The sequence below is a fragment of the Lagenorhynchus albirostris genome, chromosome 19, assembly GCF_949774975.1.
Source record: "Lagenorhynchus albirostris chromosome 19, mLagAlb1.1, whole genome shotgun sequence".
Taxonomy (NCBI): domain Eukaryota; kingdom Metazoa; phylum Chordata; class Mammalia; order Artiodactyla; family Delphinidae; genus Lagenorhynchus; species Lagenorhynchus albirostris.
In genome coordinates this window covers 33,152,578-33,178,129 of record NC_083113.1, presented here as the reverse complement: position 1 = coordinate 33,178,129, position 25,552 = coordinate 33,152,578, and the positions used below count along the sequence as shown (strand labels likewise).

Genomic DNA, 25,552 nt, shown 5'->3' with positions numbered 1-25,552 from the left:
GGGTTCGTGCCCCGGTCTGGGAAGATCCCACATGCTGCGGAGCGGCTGGGCCCGTGAGCCATGGCCGCTGAGCCTGTGCGTCCAGAGCCTGTGCTCCGCAACGGGAGAGGCCACAACAGTGAGAGGCCCGCGTACCGCAAAAAAAAAAAAAGGGGACTGTAACAGTACCTGGGACTGTAACAGTACCTACTACATAGGGTTGCTTGAAGGATTAAATGAGTTAATGTTTATAAAGCGTCTATAACAGTGCCTAGCACTTAACAAGCACTCTCTACATGTTTGATTAAAAAAATAAATGAAAGTGATCACTCCCGCTCTACTGATTGGGAAACTGAGGCCCAGTATTGAAGTGACCAGAACTGTGGCAGGCCTTCCTGTTTCAGCCTTCTTGTACTTTACCCACAGACCCCTCTGAGGGACGGAAGATGAGTGAGAAGGATTCAGATGAGAAGATGACAGGGCCCCAAAGGGGGTCATAAATCCCCAAGCTCAAACACCCCCCACTCTGTGGTTTGGCAGGCAGCAGCCAGAGGGGCTGCCCCAGAAAGGACAGGTCCCGTCACCCAGCCAGGGGCAGGGGCAGGGGGAGGGGCAGGGGCGGGGGCAGGCTCCAGGCCGAGGAAAAGGAAGCAAAGAAGCAAAGGAGAATAAGAACCTTCCTTAGGAGAAAGCCCTAAACGAGGACCCAGGAGTCCTGGTTCCAGCCTGGGCAACCTTGAGCAAGTCACTTCTCCCCTCACCCCACCCCAAGCCTGTTTCTCCATCTGTAAAATGGAAAGAATAGCACCTCCTTATAGGATCATTGTGAGAATTAAACAGTCATGCTCAGAACAGTGCCTGGCCCTGAGGAAGCACTTAGTGTCAGCTCTTAATATGCTCCTGGTAAGAATAGGCTGCCTCAAGTAACTGACTCCCAGGGCACTGGGGATCCAAGATGCTTCTGATGGGAGCATCTTTGCTGACTCAGCGGAACCAGGCATACTGCCTGTACCCTGAACCCTACGCTCTACGGCAGCTCTGCACTACCTATCTGCCTTGGCGGGGTGGAGCGGCACCCTCTGCATCCTTAGAACCTGGCACGCTGCCTGGCACATAAGAGGTGCCTGAGAATATCTGTTGAATGATAACATGATATTTTTCTTGGTCCACCCAAGCCTCAGCTGAGCCGTCTAGTTCGGCCAAGTGCTCCCAGCTGACATCCGGATGCTCAGCTGCATTCCTCCATCCCTGGGCGCACCTGCAGCCTCCCAGGCCCCACCCGTCAAGCTCTCCAAGGTCTTGTCTCCCCGGCTTCCTACTCACACCACGCCAGGCCTCCGGCAGGAGTCCGAAGTCCAGTAGTAATATTTCACCAGACGCAGGGGCAGGGGATGACGGATGTAGTCCCGGCAGCAGATGCTGTCCTCCACGTTGGCACCGTAGGGGCCTGGGGGAGAAGGGTGCTCAGAGGAGTCACAGGCTGCTCTCCCTTGGCCCAAACCTCTGACCCAGCTTTTCTGTTATCATGTGGAAGGTTGGTGTCCAGAGGATTCTGGGCCCTCAGAGTCCCCACTCTTGGGGCCTCTGAGAAGCCGCTGAGTGCCCAAAGTCTACACTCCGCTTTGGTCAGCTCAAGGGAGAGGGATTCAGAATGACCGAGCATCAGCAATGCCCTAAGCTCTAGATGGGACCAGACACGCTGAACAGGAAGGAGCCCTAGAACCTTGTTACTCAAGTTGAGGTCTGTGGACCCACACCATCAGCATCACCTAGGAGCTTGTTGGAAAAGCTCGGTGCCTAGTCCCAGCCCTGCTGAACCAGGTGGACACTCTGAAGAACTTCCCAGGTAACCTGAGAACTTCCCTTCAGCTCACATCTACTCTAATCCCCTTCATGGTGCAAATGGTGAGGCTGAGGTCCAGAGATGGGGGAGGACTTGCCCAGATCACACAGCATGACCCTGGAGAGTCAGGACAAGGGCTCAGGCAGAGTCCAGGCATGGAAGCCCGGGTTCGAGTCTCGCTCTGCTGTGAGTCACTTAACATCTGAGACCGAATTTCCTCCTCAGACCCAGGGGGTAATAATAGTACCTACCCTATGGGGCCTGTCATGCAGGGAAGGGGCTCAGGAACCCCAATAACCGAGCAGTATTGTTCCTAGCTCCCAGACTCCCAGTCCAGTTCTCATTCCCCTACCCATCATAGGGCAGAAGAGTGAACATTGGAATGGAAAGAGAAATCAGGAACCCAGTGTTGAGGGCAGGTTCTGGAGAAAAATGGGGCAGTGAGAGGGCAGGACTGGTTTTCCAAGGGAACATCTATTACCGTTGCTCCTGCCTTTACCCACCCCAGCTGGCCTCCTTCAGTGGCTTCTTCTTCACATCCCAAGGCCCTACCCTTGAGTTCTCTGGAGTAGGAGACCCTGGGCCATGCCCACTACAACCCCGAGCCCAGCTGAGATAGATCCTAGACTCCAAGCCTTCAAAACTATCCATCTGACAGATGTATAAACTGAGGTCCAGAGAAGCAATGGGACTAGCCCAAGAGCCAGCGGCAGATTGGAGTCTTCTGCTCTCAGTTCAGTGCTCTTTCTACCACATGAGGAAGATACCCCAGTATCTGACCTTGACCTCTGCAGAGAGCCCTCCCTCTTCCCAGCCTCACCTGCCTCTGTTGCTTGAAGTATCATAGCAAGGAGGATGAGGGCAGCCAGGAGTGGGGTCCGCAGGCTGGCCATACTTTCGTCCTGCGTGTCCCAGCTCAGGTGTCTACAATCGCCAAAGGACAGGAAGCTCTGGTATTTAAACGCTTGCTACACCCACAAGCCTCAGACACTCTTAGTCACCGGTGAGCCCAGAATCTCTGACATTCACGTTATGAAAGAAGAACTCCCACTTCCTCCAGAGAGAAGGAAATTCTCTGTGGCCAGGAACCACTCAAAGGGGACCCCCACCCTGACCTCCCCTCTGGGTCCCAAGAGACTTGCAAAATCCCCTTGAGCTGGGCCTCTTGGAGGCCTGTTCTCCCTGGGGTCTGCTGGCTGTGTGGCCTTGGCCATGTCTCTGGGACTGAGTTTACCCATCTAGAAATGGGAGACATGGTTTTGCAGTCCTACGTATTTACCCCAGTGGTTGTTTGTAAATCAAGTGAGAATGTGGACAGGAGCCAAATAGCCCTAAACCCTCACCTGGAACTGAGGCCCATCTTGATGAAGGGTGACCTGCATCACTGATCGGTCTTCAAAGGGAGAAGCCTATGAAGCCATTGGGTTAGTTTCTCTGCCCCATCACCGGTGTCCTCTAGGGCTTCTCACAAAGTCTCAGCTTGGGCCAGTTCATGGTCCACTCAACAGCTATAAAGAGCTTCCACACATTTCCATCTTGCCTGTCCTTCCTTCGCAGCTGTCTCCACGCTCTTCCTCACCCAGCCCCTTCTCAATCTACCGCCATGTCCCACTGATTCTACTACCTCAGTCTGTCTCGGATCTGTCCACTTATCTCCATCCCCATCGTCCCTGCCCAGTCCAGGCCACCTCCACCTCAGGCTCAGATGCTGGCCCCTCATTCCCCTATCCACACTGCAGTGACCAGAGTGAGTAGCCCGGATTCAAAGCTGCACATGCCTCTCTCCTGCTTCAAAACCCTGCTGTGGCCCCCTGAACCCATGCCCCTGACTGTGGCCTTCAAGGCCTCCATTCCAGACACGACCCCACCACCTCTGCCCAGCTGGTCTCACTCCCCTGAGGAATCACATCCACAGTCCTCAGAGTTTCTCAAAGAGGTCTGTGGCTTGTCCCTGGCCGTGAATGCCCTTGCCACTTCTCTACCACGTAAACTGCTACTCGTGCATCAAGAGCCATTTGAAATGTCACCTTCTAGGTAAACACACCCCCTCAGGACTCCAAAATTCTCTGAGGTGACCTAGAACGTGGACTTGAACAGACTACATCAGGTTTTCTCTTTCTCAATCTCCTCCCAGAAGCCAAACTCCAAGCTCTTAGAAGGTGGGGTCTCCCTTTATTTGTCTTGGCATTCCAGGGTCTACCAAGAGTGGGGTACATGGTGGGTGCTCAGAACACATCTAATGGAAGAAGAAACCCGGGCTCAGAGGAAGAGGGGCCTTGCCTGTAAGTAGATAAGCCATCCTGGAGTTCAGGACTCAGCACTCCATTTGTAGAGGTATCCATCCACTCATTCATTCTTTCATTCATTCAACAAATATTTATTGAGCCCTTGGTCGACAGAATAATGAACCGCCCCAAAATGTCCATATCTAATTCCCCAAACTTGTGAACGTGTGACCTTACCTGGTAAAAAGGACTTTGCAGGTGTGTTGAAGTTAAGACCCTTAAAACAGAAAGTCTTCCTTGGGACTTTCTTGGTGGCCCAGTGGGTAAGACTCTGTGCTCCCAATGCAAGAGGCCCGGGTTCGATCCCTGGTCGGGGAACTAGATCCCACATGCATGCCACAACTAAGAGTCTGCATGCTGCAACTAAGAAGACCACATGCCGCAACTAAAGATCCCACATGCCGCTACGAAGATCCCATGTGCCGCAGCTAAGACCCGGAGCAGCCAAAATAAATAAATATTAAAACAAAAACAAAAACAGAGGGACTTCCTGGATTCTCTGGATGGACCCAAAGCAATCACAGGGTCATTATAAGAGGGGCCAGCGAGTGGGTCAGATTCAGACAGGAGATGGGATGACAGAAGCGGAAGTCCAAATGAGGTGACGCTATGTGCCCGAGAAGGTGGGAAACGCAAGGAAACAGATTCTCCCCTAGAGCTTCCAGAAGGAACACAGCCCTGCCGACACCTCGGTTTTACTCCACTGAGGCTGATTTAGAACTTCTGACCTGCTGAACTGTAAGCTAATAAATTGGTGAATTAAACCACCAAGTCATTTGTTACAGAAGCAAGAGGAGAGTAACACAAGCACCTGCCACGTGCCAGGTACACTGCCAGGATCGGGGGACACAAGAGTGAATAGGTCCCTGCTCTCATGTTTACCTTGGAGACAGACAATAAACAGGCAAAAAAACACAAAAAAAAACAAAACCAAATAAGGTAATGTCAGGCTGTGGTGAGTGCCGCGAAGAAAATGAAACAGAGAAAAATAGACAGTGACTGTGGGGAAGCAGGTTTGGGGAGTCAGGAGAAGACTCTATGAGGGCTGACAGGCAAGCTGAAATTCAGAAGATACTAAGAAACCTGCCAGGGAGGAAGGGGCAAGGGCAAAGGGTGAGAGGCCTGAGCAGCTGGGGCAGAGTGGGTCAGGGAGCAGGGGGCAGCCAGATGGGAGGGGCTGCATGCAGGGCCGGGCAGGGCCTGTTCAGCTGCAGTTCCTATGAGCCTCCTGATGGATGTGCATTGAAGGTGCACAGCATCGCCTTGGAAGACCTCTTGTCAAAAGGCGTTACCCAGGGCTTCCCTGGTGGCGCAGTGGTTGGGAGTCCGCCTGCCGATGCAGGAGACACGGGTTCCTACCCCGGTCCCGGAAGATCCCACATGTCACGGAGCGGCTGGGCCCGTGAGCCACGGCCGCTGAGCCTGCGCGTCCGGAGCCTGTGCTCCGCAACGGGAGAAGCCACAACAGTGAGAGACCCGCGTACCGCGAAAAAAAAAAAAAAAAAAGGTGTTACCCAAAGCCAGTCACAGAAGGACAAATATTGCATGCTTACAACTCTGTGGGGTTCCTAGAGGAATCAGATTCATAGAGACAGAAACTAGAATGGTGGTTACCAGGGGCTGGAGGGCGGAGGGAATGGGGAGTTAGTTTTGTGGGGTTTTTTTTTTATAAACTTATTTATGTTTGGCTGCGTTGGGTCTTTGTTGTTGTGTGCAGGCTTTCTCTAGTTGAGGTGAGCAGGGGCTACTCTTCGTTGTGGTGCATGGGCTTCTCATCGCAGTGGCTTCTCTGGTTGCAGAGCACGGGCTCTAGGAGTGCAGGCTTCGGTAGTTGTGGCACATGGGCTCGGTAGTTGTGGTTCGTGGGCTCTAGAGCACAGGCTCAGTAGTTGTGGCACCCAGGCTTAGTAGCTGTGGCGCACGGGCTTAGTTGCTCTGCGGCATATGGGATCTTCCCAGACCAGGACTCGAACCCGTGTCCCCTGCACTGGTAGGCGGATTCTTAACCACTGCGCCACCAGGGAAGCCCCAGGGAGTTAGTTTTTAATGGATACAGAGTTTTGGTTTGGGAAGACGGAAGAGTTCTGGAGATGGATGGTGATGATGTTGCACAACAATATGAATGTATTTAATGCCACTGAACTGTACACTTAAAAATTATTAAAATGGTAATTTTTACATTATGTATATATTATCAGTTAAACTACTCTCTGGTCCAATGATCACGATCCTTGGTATTCACCCAAAGGAGTTGAAAACTTATGTCCTCACAAAAGCCTATATTATAGCAGCTTTTTCACAACTGCCAAAACTTAGGAGCAACCAAGATGTCCTTCAGTAGGTGAACAGATAAAATGTGGTACATTCAGACAATGGAATTATTATTCACGGCTGAAAAGAAAAGAGCTATCAAGCCAGGGAAAGACATAGAGGACCCTTAAATGCATGTTACTAAGTGACCCTTAAACGCATGTTACTAAGTGAGAGAAGCCAATCTGAAAAGGCCACAAACTATATGACTCCAACTATATGACCTTTTGGAAAAGGCAAAGCTATGGAGGCAGTAAAAAGATCAGCGGTTACCAGGGCTTAGAGGGAAGAAAAGATGAGGAGGTGGAGCACAGAGGATTTTTAGGGCAGTGAACGTACTCTGTATAAGACCACAATGATGTATACACAACATTATATTTTTGTCCAAACCCATAAACTATACAACACCAAGAGAGAATAAACCATAATATAAACTATGGACTTTGGGTGATTTAGATGTGTCAAAGTAGATTCATCATTTGTCACAAAGGTACACTCAGGTGGGGGAGGTTAATAGTGAGGGAGGCCATGCCTGTCTGTGGGCAGGAAGCATGTGGGAAATCTCTGTACCTTCCTCTCAATTTTTCTGTGAACCTAAAACCGCTCTAAAAAATTAAGTCTTGAAAGAAAAAAGAAAAGAAAAGGTGTAACGCAGAATCTAATCAAGCCTCTAGTCCTAACTTCCAGTTTACAAGAAATACAGGGGCTAGAGGAAGGTGAGCCATCCCCGCAAGAAAACAGACAACTCCAGAAGGTGGGGCCTTCTGGGTCTCCTACAAGACAACCGTGTGGAGATCAACAGTCAATGTTCTTTTTTAAAAAATGTGGATTAGGGACATTGAAGATTAAAAGAGACTGAAGAGACATAACAGCCAAATATGTGCAACAGGTAGATTTTGATTGAATCCTAATTTTGAAAACAGTTATAAAAGACCTTTGGGGGACAAATGAGGAAATTTAAATATTAGATGATATTAGGGCTTTATTGTTGATTTTCTTAGGTATCATAAAGATTTTAAAGGTGTGTGAGAGAATGTCCTTGTTCTTAAGAGATGCACTTGAAGTATTTAGGGGTGAAGTTCATGATGACCCTACTTTCAAAGAGTTCAGGTTACAGGAAATATATATATGTGTGTGTGTGTGTGTGTGTGTGTGTGTGTGTGTGTACATATAGATGTGTGTATGTAGAGGGATATATGTGTGTATATATGTGTGTATGTGCATATACATACGTATATGCATGTATTATCGCCTATATATGTGCATGTGTATATGTGTGTATACGCATACATGTATGTGTGTTGTATACATGTGAATGTATGTATGCACACGTGTGGGTTGTGTGTATATGTATGTGCAAATGTGTTGTACGCATGTACATGTATGTATGTGTATAGGTATATCATATCTCAGAAAGAGAAAGGGAAAGACAAAGCAAACATGGCAAGATGTTAACAATGTTGCAGTGAGGTAGTGAATCATGGAACTGCTCTAACAACTTTCCTGAGCATTTTAAATGTTTCATAACAAAAGCATGGGGAGAAAAGAAAAAAAAATTTTTTTTAATGTGGAAATCATCTTGTAAAAATGGGTTGTCACTGGAGGACTGCGAGTGAGAGACAGAGAACCGGCCTGATGGTTCTTCATCTGCACTCGGGGTTTCCTTACACAGGGCCCTCGTGGAGGCCCCTCCAGGGGGTGGGCCCAGGGTCTCCCCCCTGGAGAGCACCTGCAACCCCAGGGACTCGGCAGGGCCCCAAGGCTTTCCTGCTGGCTCAGCCTCTGCTACCCAGCACCCCATTTCCCTGGGGCTTGGAAAGATGGTGAGCCACACGTGCAGCCATCAGGCCTTTGCTCCCCCAGGGCCCTTGGCCTCCCTGGTGCAGAAGAGGCAGGTACTGCGTTCAAGGAGCCCTGAGTTCCCAGGCAGGGCTCAAAGGACCAGCTTTCAAAGAAAGGAAAGGGGAGTTTCTCTCCCGGGGCTGAAAGCGGGGAATCACGGGCAGTTGCCAATGAAGGGGATGTTTTCCCTCCTCTTGTCAAGAGGTTGATGATGCCCTATCCTTCTGTCCTTCTACAGCACTGGCAATGCATGGGAAGCTCCCAGATCAAATCCTCTTTCCCCTAAACTTCCTTCTTCTTTTATTTAAATTAATTTTTGTTTATTAAAAAATACGTGAAGGTGGAAACAACCCAAGTGTCCATCGATGGATGAATGGAAAAACAAAATGTGATAGACACACACACATTGGAATATTATTCACCTTAAAAAGGAAGAAAATTGTGACATATGCTACAACATGGATGAACCTTGAGGACATTATGCTAAGTGAAATAAGCCCGTCACAGAAAGAAAAATACTGTATGATTCCTAGAGGCTTCTGTGAGGTACCTAGAGGTAGTCACATTCATAGGGATCAACAGTAGAATGCTGGTTGCCAGGGGCTGGGGGAGGAGGGAATGGGGAGTTATTGTTTGATGGGATAGAGTTTCACTTTGGGAAGATGAAAAAGTTCTGGAGATGGAATGTGGTGATGGTAGCACAACAATGTGAATATACTTAATGTCACTGAACTGTACACTTTAAAACAATTTAAATGGTAAAGCTTATGTTATGTATATATTACCTCTATAAAAATACACTTAATTACATGTAAATGTGGATTTACAGAAATGCATAGCTTATATCTGGAAAGATACACAAACAGTTCATTACATTAGTTGCCCTTAAGGAGGGAAACGGGGTAGTGGTTGGGGGCAGCTGCTCAGAGGAGGAAAGACTTATTTTCCACCAAATACCTTTTTGAATGATTTGAAATTATTTTCCATATGCATGACTGACCAATTCAAAAAGATAAAAATTTAAATTCATACAGCCAGAAAAAGGGTAGACTGCAAAGTAATTTTCTCACCTCTGACCTCCCAACCACATTTCATTTCCCCTTCTCAGAGGCAAACAAGCTTAATGATTTCTTATTTTTCCTTCCTAAACAGTCTATGCAAGCGCATATATAAAGGCATTCCTTTGAAAGAAATGGGGGAAAGGAAGGGTTCTTTCCAGTGACCATCTGGTTTTTCACTGTATGGATCTACCAAAATTCATATAGCTGGTCCCCTGATGGATGGATGTTTGGGGATTTTCCAGTCTTTTGCATTTACATAAAAATGCCGAAATAACCTTCCCTGAGCATACTCATGAGGGAGAATGCAACTGGTGGATAAATTCCTAGAAGTAGTGTCTGGGCTTTTGCTTCCACTGAGAGGCAAAGAGAAAGCCCCTGCCCTGAATAGCTGCCTCAGAGCTTCCTCTTTTCAGCAAAGGCGAGGGGCCCCAGGAGAGAGCTCCACGTGGGGCTGGGAGGACCACCCCAGGCTCCTGATTTCTGAGCAGCTAGGAGCCAAAGTTTTCTAGGGGACATCCTGCCATCCATCTACTTGGCAGGGAGGAGATCAGCACCCCAAGTTGTCCCACAAATGGAAGGAAGGATGAGCACTTTTATCTGAGGGCCTGGGCCAGACAGGTGGACTCTGAGGCAACGGGGAAATCCTGGGATGGAGAGAGAGGGGTGGGGAGGAAGAAGTAAAAGACTTTGGGGTTAATTGGCCACAATGGCAACCACTACAGTAATAGGAGGAAGAAGAAGGAGGAGGAAGGGGAGGTGAAGAAGAAGGAGAAGAAGAAGAAGAAGAAAAGACGACAGCAGCCCATTGGTACTTACTGAGCGCCAGATGTACTGTGTCTTGTGTTTTACACCAACTATCTCATCATCTTCCCACAGCAACACTTAGAAGGGGCCACCATCATCATCGTCATTTTTCAGAGAAGGAAACTGAGACTTAGATTCCACACCCAGTGAGTGGTGGAGCCTGAATCTGCGCTCAGGTCTGATGCCAGAGTCCAGGTGCACAGTGGCCACTCATCGTTGCAGCCACGATCAGACTAGGAATAGAGGCACCCGTGAGAGTAACAAGCCCCGTCAGACGGGCTCGTTAGATCGACTGAAGAGTCCATCTCAGGTGGGTGCAGCCGGGGTTACTGTAAGTCCCCTCAGATGAGGAACCAAGGCTCAGAGAATAGAAGTCATCTGCTGGGACCACACTGGATTGGATCCTAGGTTTTTTGGTTTTGTTTTGCTTTTTGGCCGCGCTGCACGCAGGATCTTAGTTCTCTGACCAAGGATCGAACACACGCCCCCTGCAGTGGAAGCGCAGAGTCTTAACCATTGGACCACCAGGGAAGTCCCCGGTTTTGTTTTTTAATTGAGATATAATTCACATACTATGAAATTCACCCTTGTAAAGGATGTATATAATTCAGTGGTTTTTAATATATTCACAAGGTGTATGTCCATTTCCGCTATCTAAATCCAAAACATTTTCATCACCTCAAAAAGAAACACAGTACCCATTAGCAGTCACTTTCCATTTCCCCCTCTCCCCAGACCCTGACAACCACTAGTCTACTTTCTGTCTCTGTGAGTTTGCCTTTTGTGGACATTTCATATAGACAGAATCATGCAGTAGGCGGTATTTTGTGTCTTTCTTTCACTTAATCTGTTTTCAAGGTTCATCCATATTGTGGCATGTGTCAGTACTTCATTCGTTTTTATGACTGAATAATATTTCCTTATGGATACATCATATTCTGTTTATCCATTTATCCACTGATGGCCATTTGAGTTGTTTCTACCTTTTGGCTGTTACGAGTAATGCTGCTATAAACATCTGTGTACAGATTTTTCTGTGAACATATGTTTTCAACTATTTTGAGTATATAAGTAGGAATAGAATTTCTAGGTCATACGGTAATTCTATGTTTAAATTTTTGAGGACCTGCCAAACTATTTCCAAGGAGGATCTACCATTTTATGCTCCCATCAACAATGTATGAGGGTTCCTATTTTTCAATTTTCTTGCCAACTCTTGTTATTGTCTGCCTTTTTGGTTATAGCCATCCTGGTGGGTATAAAGTGGGATGTCATTGTGGTTATTTGTGTGTGTGTGTGTGTGTTTGTGGACCTCTCACTGTTGTGGCCTCTCCTGTTGCGGAGCACAGGCTCTGGACGTGCAGGCTCAGTGGCCATGGCTCACGGGCCTAGCCGCTCCGCGGCATGTGGGATCTTCCCGGACCAGGGCATGAACCCGTGTCCCCTGTATCGGCAGGTGGACTCTCAACCACTGCGCCACCAGGGAAGCCCAGTCATTGTGGTTTTGATTCACATTTTCCTAATGACTAATGATGTTGAGCATCTTATATGCATATTGGCCATTTGTATATCTTCTTCAGAAAAATGTCTATTCATATCCTTTGCCCATTTTTAAGTTGGGTTGCTTATATTTTTGTTGTTGTGTTGTAGCAGTTTTTTATGTATCCTGATAGATCCTTATTTTCTCCGGCCTGTCTTTTTTTTTTTTAATTAATTAATTTTTTTTTTGGCGGTGTCAGGCCTTTGTTGCCGCGTGTAGGCTTTCTCTAGCTGTGGCGCGCGGGGGCTACTCTTTGTTTATGTGCGCGGGCTTCTCACTGCAATGGCTTCTCTTGTTGCGGAGCACGGGTTCTAGGTGCACGGGCTTCAGTAGTTGTGGCACGCGGGCTCAGTAGTTGTGGCCCGCGGGCTCTAGAGCTCAGGCTCAGTAGTTGTGGTTCATGGTCTTAGTTGCTCCGCGGCCTGTGGGGTCTTCCCAGACCAGGGCTTGAACCCGTGTCCCCTGCATTGGCAGGCGGATTCTTAACCACTGTATCACCAGGGAAGTCCCTGGCTTGTCTTTTTACTTTATTGATAGTGTTCTTTGGAGCACAAAAGTTTTAAATTTTGATGACATCAATTTATTTTTTCTTTGGTTACTTGTGCCCTAGGTGTCATATATAAGAAACCATTTCCTAAGGCAAGGGCATGAAGATTCATCCTTATGTTTTCTTCTAAGAGTTTTATAGTTTTAGCTCTTACATTTCCATTTTTGATTCAATTGGGGGTAATTTTTGTATCTTATGTGAGGTAGGGGTCCAACTTCATTCTTTGCATGTAGCTATCCAGTCCCAGTATCATTTGCTGAATAGACCCTTCTTTCTCCATTGAATTGTCTTGGCACCCTTGTTGAAAATCAATTGCCCCTAAATGTATGATGTCATTTCTGGACTCTCAGTTCTAATCCACTGATCTGTTTGTCCATCCTTGTGCCAGTACTACACTGTTTTGATCACCATACTTTATAATAATACACTCAGGCTCTTTTTTCTTTTCAAGTGAAATCTTTCAAACATACAAAAAATTAAAATAAATCTGAGAACCCACAACCTAGATTTAACAGCAGTTGATATTTTGCTGTGTTTTGTTTCAGCATTTTTTTTTTCATTAAGAAGTAAAATATTTTAGATACAACCAAAGCTATTTTACTCCCACCCCCACCCATCTCCCCTCCCTCTGTCTCCATGGGTAACCACAAAACCATCACTCTGAAGCTGCTGGGGGTCCTTCCTTGGATACCATTATCCTATTATAGCCTTATAATATATTATAGCATTGTTTTGTGGGTCTTAATATTTTATGTAAGTAGCATCGTACTGAATGTAACCTTTTACAACTTGCTTATTTCATTCAAGTTTATGTTCGTGAGATTTTTTTCCATGTTGATCCATGTGGACCTAGTACATTCATTTTCACTGTTGTGAAAATGAACTAGCTCTATTTTGAACCAATCGATTGTTTATTTATCCATTCCCCTGGCAGCGGACATTTAGGTTGTTTCCAGATGTTGACTATTACTGAGAGTTCTGTAATGAATGGACATCCTTGCCTGTGTCTTCCTGTTCTCTTCATCTTTTTGCTCACGTTTTTGCTCTAAGCTGGGTTCTCTCCTGAGGACTCTGCTTCCCCTGTGGATTCTGCTTCCCTTGCAGCTTTCTTAGCAGTCGCTGTTCTCTCCCTGAAGACCGTCATACCACAAGACTGGGATAGGATAGGCATCCTCTTTGCTCTTCATAGCTACTTCCAAGCCAGCCATTCTTCCTCTCTTCTCCCTAAAACCCCCAGATTCTTTGACATGCATGTCACCAGAGTCTCCATCCATTACCTACCCCTTGTGGCAGCCATGTACACCCCTAGTCACTCCCTCTCCTTCACTGATAATTTTAGCTCCCAGCTCATGGTCATTCCCTCTAGCATGATTCTGTCATAGACATAACCAGCCTCTCAGTTCTATGACCATCTCTCCTCCAATAAGCTTATCCTCCACCTACCTCAGCCCCTCACTCCCAAGGTCACATCTTGACCATATCATTACCAGTAACTGCAGTTGCATAATCTCAGTTTCACACACCCCACTCTCTAACTACCATCATCTCTCAGCCCAGCTCATCATTTTGAGTATCCAATTTCAACTATCCTTCCACCATACCCAAACTGATCCTATCTCTTTTCCCCACTCAGGTCCTTGCTTCTCTCCTAATTCAACTCAACTTCCCTGGTCTTTCATTACAAGCATCATTTACCTATACCCTCAACTCTCTTGCCCAAATAACTTCAACTCCCATTCTTGCTACCTCCTGACAAATCCAAGACCAGGTGGAAACCCAACTCTTCACCCACTGCGCCTGCACCAGTGCAGCTGAACATGGCTGGAGAGAAGTAACCAGTCATGCTAACTGAAAATTCAAGATCACTAATCTCTTGAGGTCCTTCCATACTGCCCCAAAGTCCTGCTACGTCTTCCTGGCTTGTTTGCTTTCCCATTCTCCTACACTATTTCATTCTTTCTTCTCTCCACTCAAACCTTTGACCCCTTTTCCTTGATCGTCACTCTCAACTGATGACCCTGATTCCTATTTCCCTGAGAAAAGAGAAGTTACCAGAAGAGCACACCCGCCTGCAACTACTGCACCTACCCATGGACATGCATCTTCCTTGCTCCTGACTAATCTCCTCTCCTACTCAAGGACATCACTCCTCAGTTCTCCCATTCTTTCCTGCATCATCAATTTCCCCCTCTCTACTGTATCATTCTCATCTGCGTGCAACATACCCTTATTTCCCCCATCTTAAGAAAACAATGCCTTGACCACACATCCATCTCCAGATACTGCACTTTTATAGTAAAACTCAAAAGAATAGTCTATACTTGCTGTCTCCAATTCCCCTTGTCCCCTTGTCCCCTCTCCATTCCTATTCTGATTCCAAAGATTCCTTTGGAATCCCCTGTGATGGCAGATTCATGAGAGGAAGATCCACTTCAGAGAGGGGAGGGGGAGATGGAGCTCTGGAGCACACTGTATTCTGAAGGTATTGACAGAGACATAAGAAAATATCTTTGGTTTATGGGGGATGGAGAAATTGTTAAACATGTGAAGGATATAAAATGTCTTTTGTGGTTAAAAAAACTGTTGGAATTAGGTAAACTAACATGTATTAGATGATGGAACACTAGATGCTGTAACAAACAAACCCCAAATTACATAATGGCTCAGACATGATAAAAGTTGACTTCCCACCACACAGAGTCCAGAATGGGTATTCCTGATTAATGGGGCAGCTTTTCCCTTAGTGATGATTCAGGGACCCAGGCTCCTTCCCTCTGTGTCTCTACTATTGTTAACAGGTTACTGTGCTCATCTGCAGGAAGCCAAGGAAGGGAAAATAGAGCAGGGCATGAAGCATGGGAGGATTTTATGGTCCAGACCTGGATGTTGGGGGGCATCAGCTCTGCTAACATTCCATTGACCAGAATTCAGACACATGGCCTCATTTAACCTCAGGAAAGGCTGAGAAACTATCTAGCTGGCTGCCCAAGAAGAAAAGGAAACAAGCTTGATGAAGAGTCAGCTAGTCTTTGCAAATGATGGAAGTCTCCGAGGGCTTCCAGTGAACAGGCAAGAAAAAGATGATTCAATCTCCAGCACCTTATCCTGAATGAACAGCTTGCTCTGGCCTGGATTCAGAGAGGAAGTCCCATTGTGAAACCACATTTGCTTTTTTCTAGGAAGAAATCTCTTAGAAAAACAAACAATTCTAACATTCCATTTATCTCTTCTGCCATTTGATATGTTTTGTGGGTTTCCAATTTGTTTTTTTAGTGTTCCATGAAAACAAGAGGTACCTTAAAGCCTGTAGGGTGTGACTAGAGCGGCTATACCCTAAGACTTGGACACTGGCATGGCTCCACTTCCAACTGGCAGCAAAAGCTTGACTACCAAGCCTCGTGCTCCTGGGGCTCAGGATCCGGTTCTGTGAAACGGGGATTAGTAACGCTTGCCACTGCCATGCTGTTGGGGAATCAAAGACCTGCTCGTTCTCTGCTCCAAATGATCCTCACAACAGCCCTTTGGAGTTAAAAGGGCATGAATGGCCATTGCTCATTTCACAGATGGGGAAAGTCTGAGCTGGAGAGGTGACATGACTGGCCCAGGAAAACCCCAATTCACAGTCCCTAGACAAGAGGTGGTGGCTTGTGATTTGTTTTCCCTGTTGCCTGGTGATCTCTTCAAAAAGGGGGGACTACAGAGAAGGAGAGGGGGAACTAAGGGCATCTGGAATCCCCAGAAGCCTTCAGGTAGGAGGATGACCTAAATTAGTATTGATTCCCTGGCCAATAGCTGCCTGTTTGAGGAGAGGATCCTCCAGGAGGAACCATGAAGGAAAGAGACCCTCCTTTTGCATTCTTTTATTCTGAGTTGCAGGTAGTTACTGCCCCGGGTATGCTGTATTTACTGCATGGGTCTGTACCCCTTATCTGGAAAGGGAGAATGATTTAAAAAAATAAGCGACGAAATGTTAACCATGAATCAGGGTGATGGGAATACAGGAATGCTTCATACTATTTTTGCAAGATTGCTGTAAGTTTGAAATTACTTCAAAACAAAAAGTAAAAAATAAATCAGAAGATTATAAGCACCTAGAAGCCCCCTCATGACCTCTTCCAATCACTACCTCCTCAAGGGAAGCCACAATTCTGACTCCTAATATCTAGACCAGTTTTTCTGAGTCATGTAGAAATCATTCTTTTGTGTCTGACTTCTTTCATTCAGAACTGTGTTTATGAGATTTAGCCATGTTGTTGCCTTTTTTCAGCTCACTCATTCTCATTCCTTTATAGCATTCCATTGTAAGAATTTATCATATAGGGGTGGGACTTCCAGAATGACTGAGAACCTCTGAAAACGCTCACCCGAAAAGTACAATGATAAAACTATGCAAAATGGCCCAAAGCAACCATTTGAAAACTGGAAATTTATCAAAATCATATGTGGTAGGCAGAATAATGGCCTCCCAAAGATGTTCATGTCCTAATCCTTGGAACCTCTGAATATGTTGTTCTATGGCAAGCGGGAATTAAGACTGAGGATGGAATTAAGCTTGTTAATCGGCTGACCATAAAATAAAGAGACAATCCTGAGTTACCTGAGTAGGCCCAGTGTAATTGCAATGGTTCCTTAAATGTGGAAGAGGGAAGCAGTGTAAGAAAGACTTGACTGGTCCATTACTGGCTTTGAAGATGGAAGAGGACCACAAGCCATGGAATGTGGGCAGCCTCTAGAAGATGGAAAAGGCAAAGAAATGGATTCTCCTCTAGGGCCTCCAGAAGGAAGGCAGCCCTGTTGACACCTTGATTTTAATGAGACCCATTTTATATTTCTGACCCACAGAACTGTAAGATAATACATTTTTATAATTTTAAGCCACTAAGTTTGTGATAATTTGATATAGAAGCAATAAAAAACTAATACATCATACAAGAAATTGAGAAATGTTTACTCAAGAAAATCTACTGAATCCTAGTAAGAAGCGTATGAGTCTGTGGTGTTCAGCCTGAGGCTGTGCCTATCTTTCTCCTCCCCTCAGCTTCATAGTATAGAAAGGGGTGGCTTTACTGGCTCGGAGTTCAGAAAATTCCATGCCCAGAGGCATTATCGAAAATAATAGTGGTCTCAGCGCCACACAATCAGAGAGGCAAATAGCAAAGCTAGCCTGAGGTCTTAATACTGGCTGGGAAAAGCAATAGACCAACAGACCAGCCAGAAGTTTAACAGGGAGGTCTGGGGAATGAGACAAGCCAAAGTTCTTCTCAGTAAGATTCTACTCATCTCTGATAGTCTGCAGGCTATGTGCATGTGAAAGTCTGCACACATCTCAGAAGATATTGGAGAAGGTTCTAGTGAACTACTCAGCATAAGCTTAATATTTGGCCTTGCAAACACAGGAGTTAAAATCTGGAGTAGACTTGTAAACTAGCTGCACCCCGAAAATACAAACAGATCATTCAGCAAAGGGTAGAAACCTTACTGGCTCAAGATGTTTAAGCACAACTTCTGACCAGCCATTGGCTAACAATCAAGGAATGCTGACCCTAGTACCAGGTTTAAAAATAAAAAAACAAGAATAAAAAATAACTGAGCAGAGACATCAGCAGTCACACGCTCTGGGGGAAACAAAATCTATAGAATTAGTCCAGACAAGTTACCAAAAAAAGAAACAAACAACAATCAACAGCCCCAGTGGTGGGGAAAGGGTAACAGGATCCAGAGTTGGTGCAATATATGATCTAAAACAGCTAGCTATTAACAAAAAATTACAAGACACGCAAATAAACAAACAAAAAAAGTGACCCATACCTAAGAAACAAAACAAATAGAAATTTTCTTTGGGGGGATCCAGATGTTAGAATTAGAAGACAGAGTTGTCAAAGCTCCTATTGTAAACATATTCAAAGACCTAAAAGAGACCAAGTTTAAAGAATTAAAGGAAAATATTGGGACAAAGACTTATCAAATAGAAAATAATAATGAAGACAAAGAAATTATTTTTTTAAAAAAAAGAAGAAGAACCAGTAGGATCTGTAAAGTGTAATAACTAAAATGAAAATTTCACTAGAGGGGCTCAAAATCAAAATTGAGCTGGCAGAATAAAGAATGCGTGAACTTAAGGACAGATCAATATGTTATCCAATCTGAATAATGCAAGAAAAAATGAAGAAAACCGAACAGAATTTCAGAAATCTGTGGGACACCATCAAGAGTAACAACATATGTTCAGTAGGCATTTCAGAAGGAGAGGAGAGAGGGCTTCCCAGGTGGCGCAGTGGTTAAGAATCTGCCTGTCAATGCAGGGGACACAGGTTCAAGTCCCGGTCCGGGAAGATCCCACATTCTGTGGAGCAACTAAGCCTGTGCGCCACAACTACTGAGCCTGCAGTCTACAGCCTGTGAGCCACAACTACTGAGCCTGCATGCTGCAACTACTGAAGCCCGTGTGCCTAGAGCCCGTGCTCCACAACAAGAGAAACCACCGCAATGAGAAGCCTGTGCACCGCAAAGAAGAGTAGCCCCCGCTCGCTGCAACTAGAGAAAGCCTGCATGCAGCAACAAAGACCCAGTGCAGCCAAAAATAAATAAAAATAAATAAAATTTAAAAATAAATTTTAAAAAATCATGATAAAAGTGTACTGTTGGGCTTATGACATACAAAGATGTAATATATGTAACAGTAATAGCGTGAAGGAGGGAGGTGAGTTATACTGGTGTAAGGAAAGTACACTAGGAATTACCCTGAATTCACGGGAAGAAATGAAGACTACCAGAAATCATAAATATGTAAGTTAATTTAAAACCATTATAAATATATATTTTCTCTTAACTTCTTTGAAAGGCATAAGACTATGTAAAGAAATAATTATAACACTATACTGTTAGGTTTATAACACATATATATAGACATATATATGACAATCATAGCACAAAGGAGGGGGGAGATTCACAACTAGACACATCACAGTAAAACTGTAGAAAGACAAAGAAGGAATCTTGAGAGTAGCAAGAGAAAAACAATTCATCTCATACATATGATCCTCTAAGATTAACAGCTGACTTCTCATCAGAAACCGTGGATGCCAGAAGGCCGAAGGATAACACATTCAAAGTGCTGAAAGAAAAAGACTGTCAACCAAAAATTCCCTATCCAGCAAAGCTGTCCTGCAAAAACAAATTAGAAATAAAAGCATTCCTATATAAACAGAAACAGTGAATTTGTCACGAGCAGACATGCCCTACAAGAAATACTAAAGTAAATTCTGCAAACTGAAATAAAAGGACCTAAGACAGTAAGTCAAATCCACAAAAGAAATAAAGCGCACCAGTAAAGGTAACTACACAGGTAAATATAAAAGACAGTATAAATTATTTTTGTTTATAACTCTTTTCTTCTCTCATCTGATTTAGAAAACTGCATGAAGCGATAATTGTCAAACTGGGTTGATAGATTTAAAATGTATAAAGATGTAATTTATATGAAAATAATAACATGAAAGAGAGGGGAGGGATTGAAGCAAAGGTTTTGTGTATTACTGAAATTAAATTGAGAGTAATGCAGATTAGATGCTTCTAAATTAAGATTAATTGTACAACCATTATAAACATATATTCACCTAACAGGACTCCAAAATACATGAATCAAAAATTGACAGAATCCAAGGGATAATTCAACAATAATAGAGACTTCAATTGTCCCATTTTCAATAATTAATATAAGTATGTAGAAGATCAATAAGAATATAGAAGACTTGAACAACACTATAAAAAAAACTGGACCTTACCGACATCTATAGAACATTCTAACCCAACAATAGCAGAATAAACATTCTTCTCAAGTGTACATAGAACATTCTTCAGGATATACCATATGTTAAGCCATAAAACAAGCCTCAATAAATTTTAAAAGACTGAAATGATCCAAAGTATGTTTTCCAACCACAATTGAATAAAATAACAGAAGGAATTTTTGGAAATTCAGAAATACATGAAAATTAAACAACAAACTCCTAAATAACCAGTGAGTATAAAAGAAGCCACAGATGAAATTAGAAAGTACTTTGAGTTGAATAAAAACAAAACACAAAACATCAAAACTTAGGGGATACAGCTAAGACAGTGCATAGAGGGAAATTTACAGCTCTAAATGCCTATATTTAAAAAGGAGAATGATCTCAAATAACCTAAACTTCCATCATGAGAAACTAATTTAAAAAAAGATCAAACTAAATCCAAAGCAAGCTGCAGGGATGAAATAGTACAGATTAAAGTGGAAATAAATAGAAAAACAACAGAGAAAATCAATGAAACCAAACGTTGGTTCTTTGAAAATATCAACAAAACTGACAAAACTTTAGTTAGACTCAAGGAGAAAAGACACAAATTAACAAAATCAGGAATGAAACAGGAGATATTACTACCTAGAAAATATTATGGGTAACTGTATGACAACAAATTAGATAAACTAGATGAAATGGACAAATTCCTAGAAAGACAAAAACTACCAAAACTGACTAAGAAAGAAATAGAAAGTCTGAACAGATATATAACAAGCCGAAAGACTGGATTAGTAATCAAAATTTTCCCACAAAGTAGAGGCCAAGCTCAGATAGCTTCACTAGTGAATTCTGACAAAAGTTTAAGGAAGAATTAACACCAACCCTTCTCTAACTCTTCCAAAAATAGGAGGGAATACTTCCCAACTTATTCTATTGAGATAGGCTGGGACTTGGGACCCGGCACCTGGAACCCTTCACTGGAGTCCTTGTGCCTGGATAAATGTCTACTCGAGAATACAAAAAAACTATAAGGGACTAAAAATAACTGCATGCATGTGCAGGTAGGGCAAATTATGAATAGGATACAAAAAGGCCAAAACCAGCTGCCGTTTCTGAGGTGCCAAGAGCAAAAGCAGGGTACTCTGTGTGATCCCCGCACACAGCACCACCAAGGGGGTGGGCAGCCCACCTAAGCCATCCCTCCAGCCCAACCCACCAATCCACCCCTTACACTCACCCCATTTAAGGAATCAGCCTGCTCTCCTCAGAGAGAAAGCAAGGGCACCTGTTTCTTGTTTTCACTCCCTCCTGCTGCAGCCAGAGCCCAATAAAGCCTTGCCTGAATTTCTCATCTGGCCTCTTGTCAATTTCTATTGATTGAAGAGTCCAAGCACCTGGGTCAGTAACACTGGGAGGCCAATATTACTCTGATACCAAAACCGGAAAAAGTGATCACAAAAAAGAAAACTAAGGAAAACAAAAACAAACAAACAAAACTAGGAAAACCAACATCCCTTATGAATCTAAATGCAAAAATTCTATTAAATAAAAAATGAGCAAACCAAAATCCAGCAAAATATAAAAAGGATTAACTATGATCGAGTTAAATGGAATAAATAAATGGAATTTATCTCCGGAATACATGGTTAGTTTAATATACAAAAAACAATCAATGCAATATGCCATATTAATAGAATAAAGGACAAAAACCACATGATCATCTCAATAGACCCAGAAAAAGAATTTGACAAAATCCCATACCCTTTTTTTTTTTTTTTTTTTTTTTTTTTTTGCGGTACGTGGGCCTCTCACTGCTGTGGCCTCTCCCGTTGCGGAGCACAGGCTCCGGACGCGCAGGCTCAGCGGCCATGGCTCACGGGCCCAGCCGCTCCGCGGCATGTGGGATCTTCCCGGACTGGGGCGCGAACCCGTGTCCCCTGCATCGGCAGGCGGACTCTCAACCACTGCGCCACCAGGGAAGCCCCCATACCCTTTAATGATAAAAAAAATACTCAACTAACTAAAAGTGGAAAGGAACTTCCTCAATCTGATAAAGGGCATCTATGAAAAACCCACAGCCAACACATACTTAATGGTGAAAAACCAAATGCTTTCCCCCTGAGATCCGGAGCAAGACAAGGATTTCTGCTCTAGTCACTTTAAGTCAATATTTTATTGGAGCAACAAAGAGAAATAAGAGGCATCCATACCGAAAGGGAAGAAGTAAACTATCCCTACTTGCACATGTCATGATCCTATGTACAGAAAATTCTCAGGGATTACAAAAACAAAAGCAAAAACAAATAAACAAACAGAACCACAAAACCCTAGTAGAAACAACAGTAGTACAGTTGATTGCAGAGTAGAAGACCAATATACAAAAATCACCTGTATTTCTGTACACTTATGAACAATCCAAAAATGAACAGTTCCATTCACAACAGTATCAAAAGAATAAAATACTTTGGAATAAATTTAACAAATGTGGGGCAAGATTTGAAAACTGAAAATTATGTCTTTGCCAAGAGTAATAGAAATCTAAATAAACAGAGAGACATTCTGTGTTTATGGATTGGAAGACTCATCATCTACAGGAAATTCTCTTCTATTTGATCAGCAGATCCAACTCGATCCTTATCAAAATCCAAGCAAGTGGTGGAGGGATGAACTGGGAGATTGGGATTGACATATATACACTAATATGTATAAAATAGATAACTAATGAGAACCTGCTGTATAGCACAGGGAACTCCACTTTGCTGTACAGTAGAAACTAACACAACATTGTAAAACAACTATACCCCAATTAAAAAATAAAAATCCAAGCAAGTCTTTTTCTTTTCCACAGAGATTGACTAGCTGTTTCTAAAGTTTATATTAAAAGGCAAAGGGCCTTGAATAACAAAAACAATCTTGAAAAAGAATAACAAAGTTAGAGGACGTAACTTCCCAATTTCAAAACTTACTATAAACTACAGTAATAAAGAGAATGTGGGGCTGAATAAGGATAGACGTATAGATCAACGACACAGAAATAAACCCTTACATTTACGGTTAATTGATTTGCAACCAAGGAGCCAAGAGACAACGAGATACCTACACACAAAAGAATGAAGTTGGACCCCCTACATCACACCATTCACAAAATTTAACTCAAAATGGATCAGAGACCTAAATGTAGAGTTAAAACTATAAAACTCTTAGGATGAAATCTTTGTGACCTTGGATTAGGCAAAGCTTTTGTCACCGGCAAAGCCCACTGGGGTCCAGGGAAAAATAAGATTGAATCTAGGTGATAAGGTCTAATTTCTTCTGTGCTTAGTCTACTTTCCCTTGCCTGTAGGGGACCAGGTACAGAGGTCTTGCACCTAATACCACGGATTAGAGTTTCCATCGCAGAACCACTAAGCCCAGCACCCCAACTTGGCAGGGCCGTGTGCAGGGACGCTGCACCTGGCACTGCGATCTGGAGCGTGAGCAACATGCCTGCGCCAGACCTGCAAGAACCCCGCCCCCTCTCCACTTGACAAGAACCCTGTAAAGCGGCCCCGCCCACGGCCTTGCTGGAGGCGGGTAGCGCGTACTCGAGAGCCAGAGCTTGCACCTGTCTATTCTTTGATTTGACCAAAGAATAAAACTTTCCTTTGCTTTAAAACCAAACTTGGTCTCGTTCTATTGGTGCAAGCAACACGGGGCAGGAGGACCCTTGTTGAGGCTTGACTCGAAAGGGTCGGCAGCCGTTTCTTAGATGCAACAACAAAAGCGTGATCCATAAAATTTTAAATTAATAAATTGAATTTCATTAAAATGTAAAACTGTATGAATCACCATTAAGAAAATCTAATCACTACAAGAAAATATTTGTAAATTACCTATCTGCTTAAAGATGTGTACCCAAAATACAAAGAACCTTTTACAGAACACGACTAAGAACACGACAAGTAATCCAATTTAAAAATAGGCAAAGGAACTAAATAGACATCTCACCAAAGAAGCTATATGAATATCCAATAAGCATATAAGATGTTCTACACTTAGTCATTAGAGAAATGTAAACCACAATAAGATACCATTTCATACCACAAGAATGACTAGAATAAAAAAAAGGATAGGACTTCACTGGTGGCACAGTGGTTGAGAGTCTGCCTGCTGATGCAGGATGTGGGTTCGTGCCCCGGTCCGGGAAGATCCTACATGCCGCAGAGCGGCTGGACCCGTGAGCCATGGCCGCTGAGCCTGCGCGTCCGGAGCCTGTGCTCCGCAACGGGAGAGGCCACAACAGTGAGAGGTTCGCGTACCGCAAAAAAAAAAAAAGATAATAACAAGTGTTAGCAAGGACGAAACTAGAGCCCTCAATAAATCAGTGGAAATGCAAAATGGTACATTTAGTTTAGAAAACAGTTTGGCAGTTTCTTAAGTATAAATTTTATATATGACCCAGCAATTCACTCCTAGGAACACATTTCCCCAAGAGAAAGGAAAACATACGTCCACACAAAGACTTAAATATGAATATTCAGACCAGCATTACTCATAATAGCCCAAAAGTGGAAACAACCCAAATCTCCACTGATGGATGAATGAACAAAATGTATTATACACATACAACAGAATACTACTCAGCCATAAAAAGGAATGAAGTACTGATACATGTTAAAACATGGATGAATCTCAGAAACACTATGCTAAGTGAGAGCAGTCAGACATAAACGGCCACATATTGGATGATTCCCTTTAGGTGAGATGTCCAGAAAAGGTTTATCTATAGAGAGAGAGTAATTAGATTTAGTAGCTGACTGGGGCTAGGGATGGGGAAAGGGGAGTGACTGTAAATAAGCATGAGGTATCTTTTGGAGTAATGGAATGTTCTAAAATTTAATTGTGGTGATGGTTGCACAATTTTAACTAAAAATTATTGAATTGTACACTGAAAAGTAAAATGTATGAAAACAAAAACAACAAAAAGAATATATAATTTATTTATTCATCCTGTTAATAAACATTTGGGTAGCTTCAGTTTGGAGCTATTATAAATACTGTTGCTATGGACATTCTTGTATATGTCATTTGGTGGTTATAAGTAAACATTGCTCTTAGGTCATATCTAAGAGTAGAATTTCTGGATCATAGGGTATGCATATATTCTGCTTTAGCAAATACTGCCACAGAATTTTCCCAGGTCTTATATCAATTTACATCTCCATCAGCAGTGATGAAATTTCTGGTTGTGTTACATCCTTGCTGACACTTGGCACTAGCTCTAATTTTTTTTTAGCCATTCTGATGAGTATGTAGTAGTAACTCATAATGGTTTTAATTTGCAGCCCCTGATGATTCATGAAATTGAACACCAGCTCAAGTTTGCTTTGTTTTGTTTCTTTGGCCATTTGGAAATTCTCTTTGTGAAATGCTGGTTCAAGTATTTTTGCCCCTTTTTCCCCCTAAGTATTCTGTCGTTTTCTTATTGATTTTTGTGGGAGTTCTTTATATATTCTGGATAAGAGGAGTTTTTTAATACCACTCTCTGACTTGACTTTTCACTTTCTTAACAGTGTCTTTTGAC

General features: G+C 43.6%; 1 protein-coding gene across 1 annotated transcript in view; it reads right to left on the bottom strand.

The window, feature by feature from the left end:
* Window positions 1-25,552, bottom strand: part of CCL22 (C-C motif chemokine ligand 22) — a 48,078-nt gene that overhangs the window by 2,942 nt on the left and 19,584 nt on the right. The window contains exons 2-3 of the mRNA XM_060131016.1: window positions 2,643-2,746; window positions 1,303-1,426 (exon numbers count right to left, since the gene is read on the bottom strand). Of these exons, the coding sequence (XP_059986999.1) occupies window positions 1,303-1,426; window positions 2,643-2,746 (228 nt within the window). The remainder of the gene's footprint in view (window positions 1-1,302; window positions 1,427-2,642; window positions 2,747-25,552) is intronic.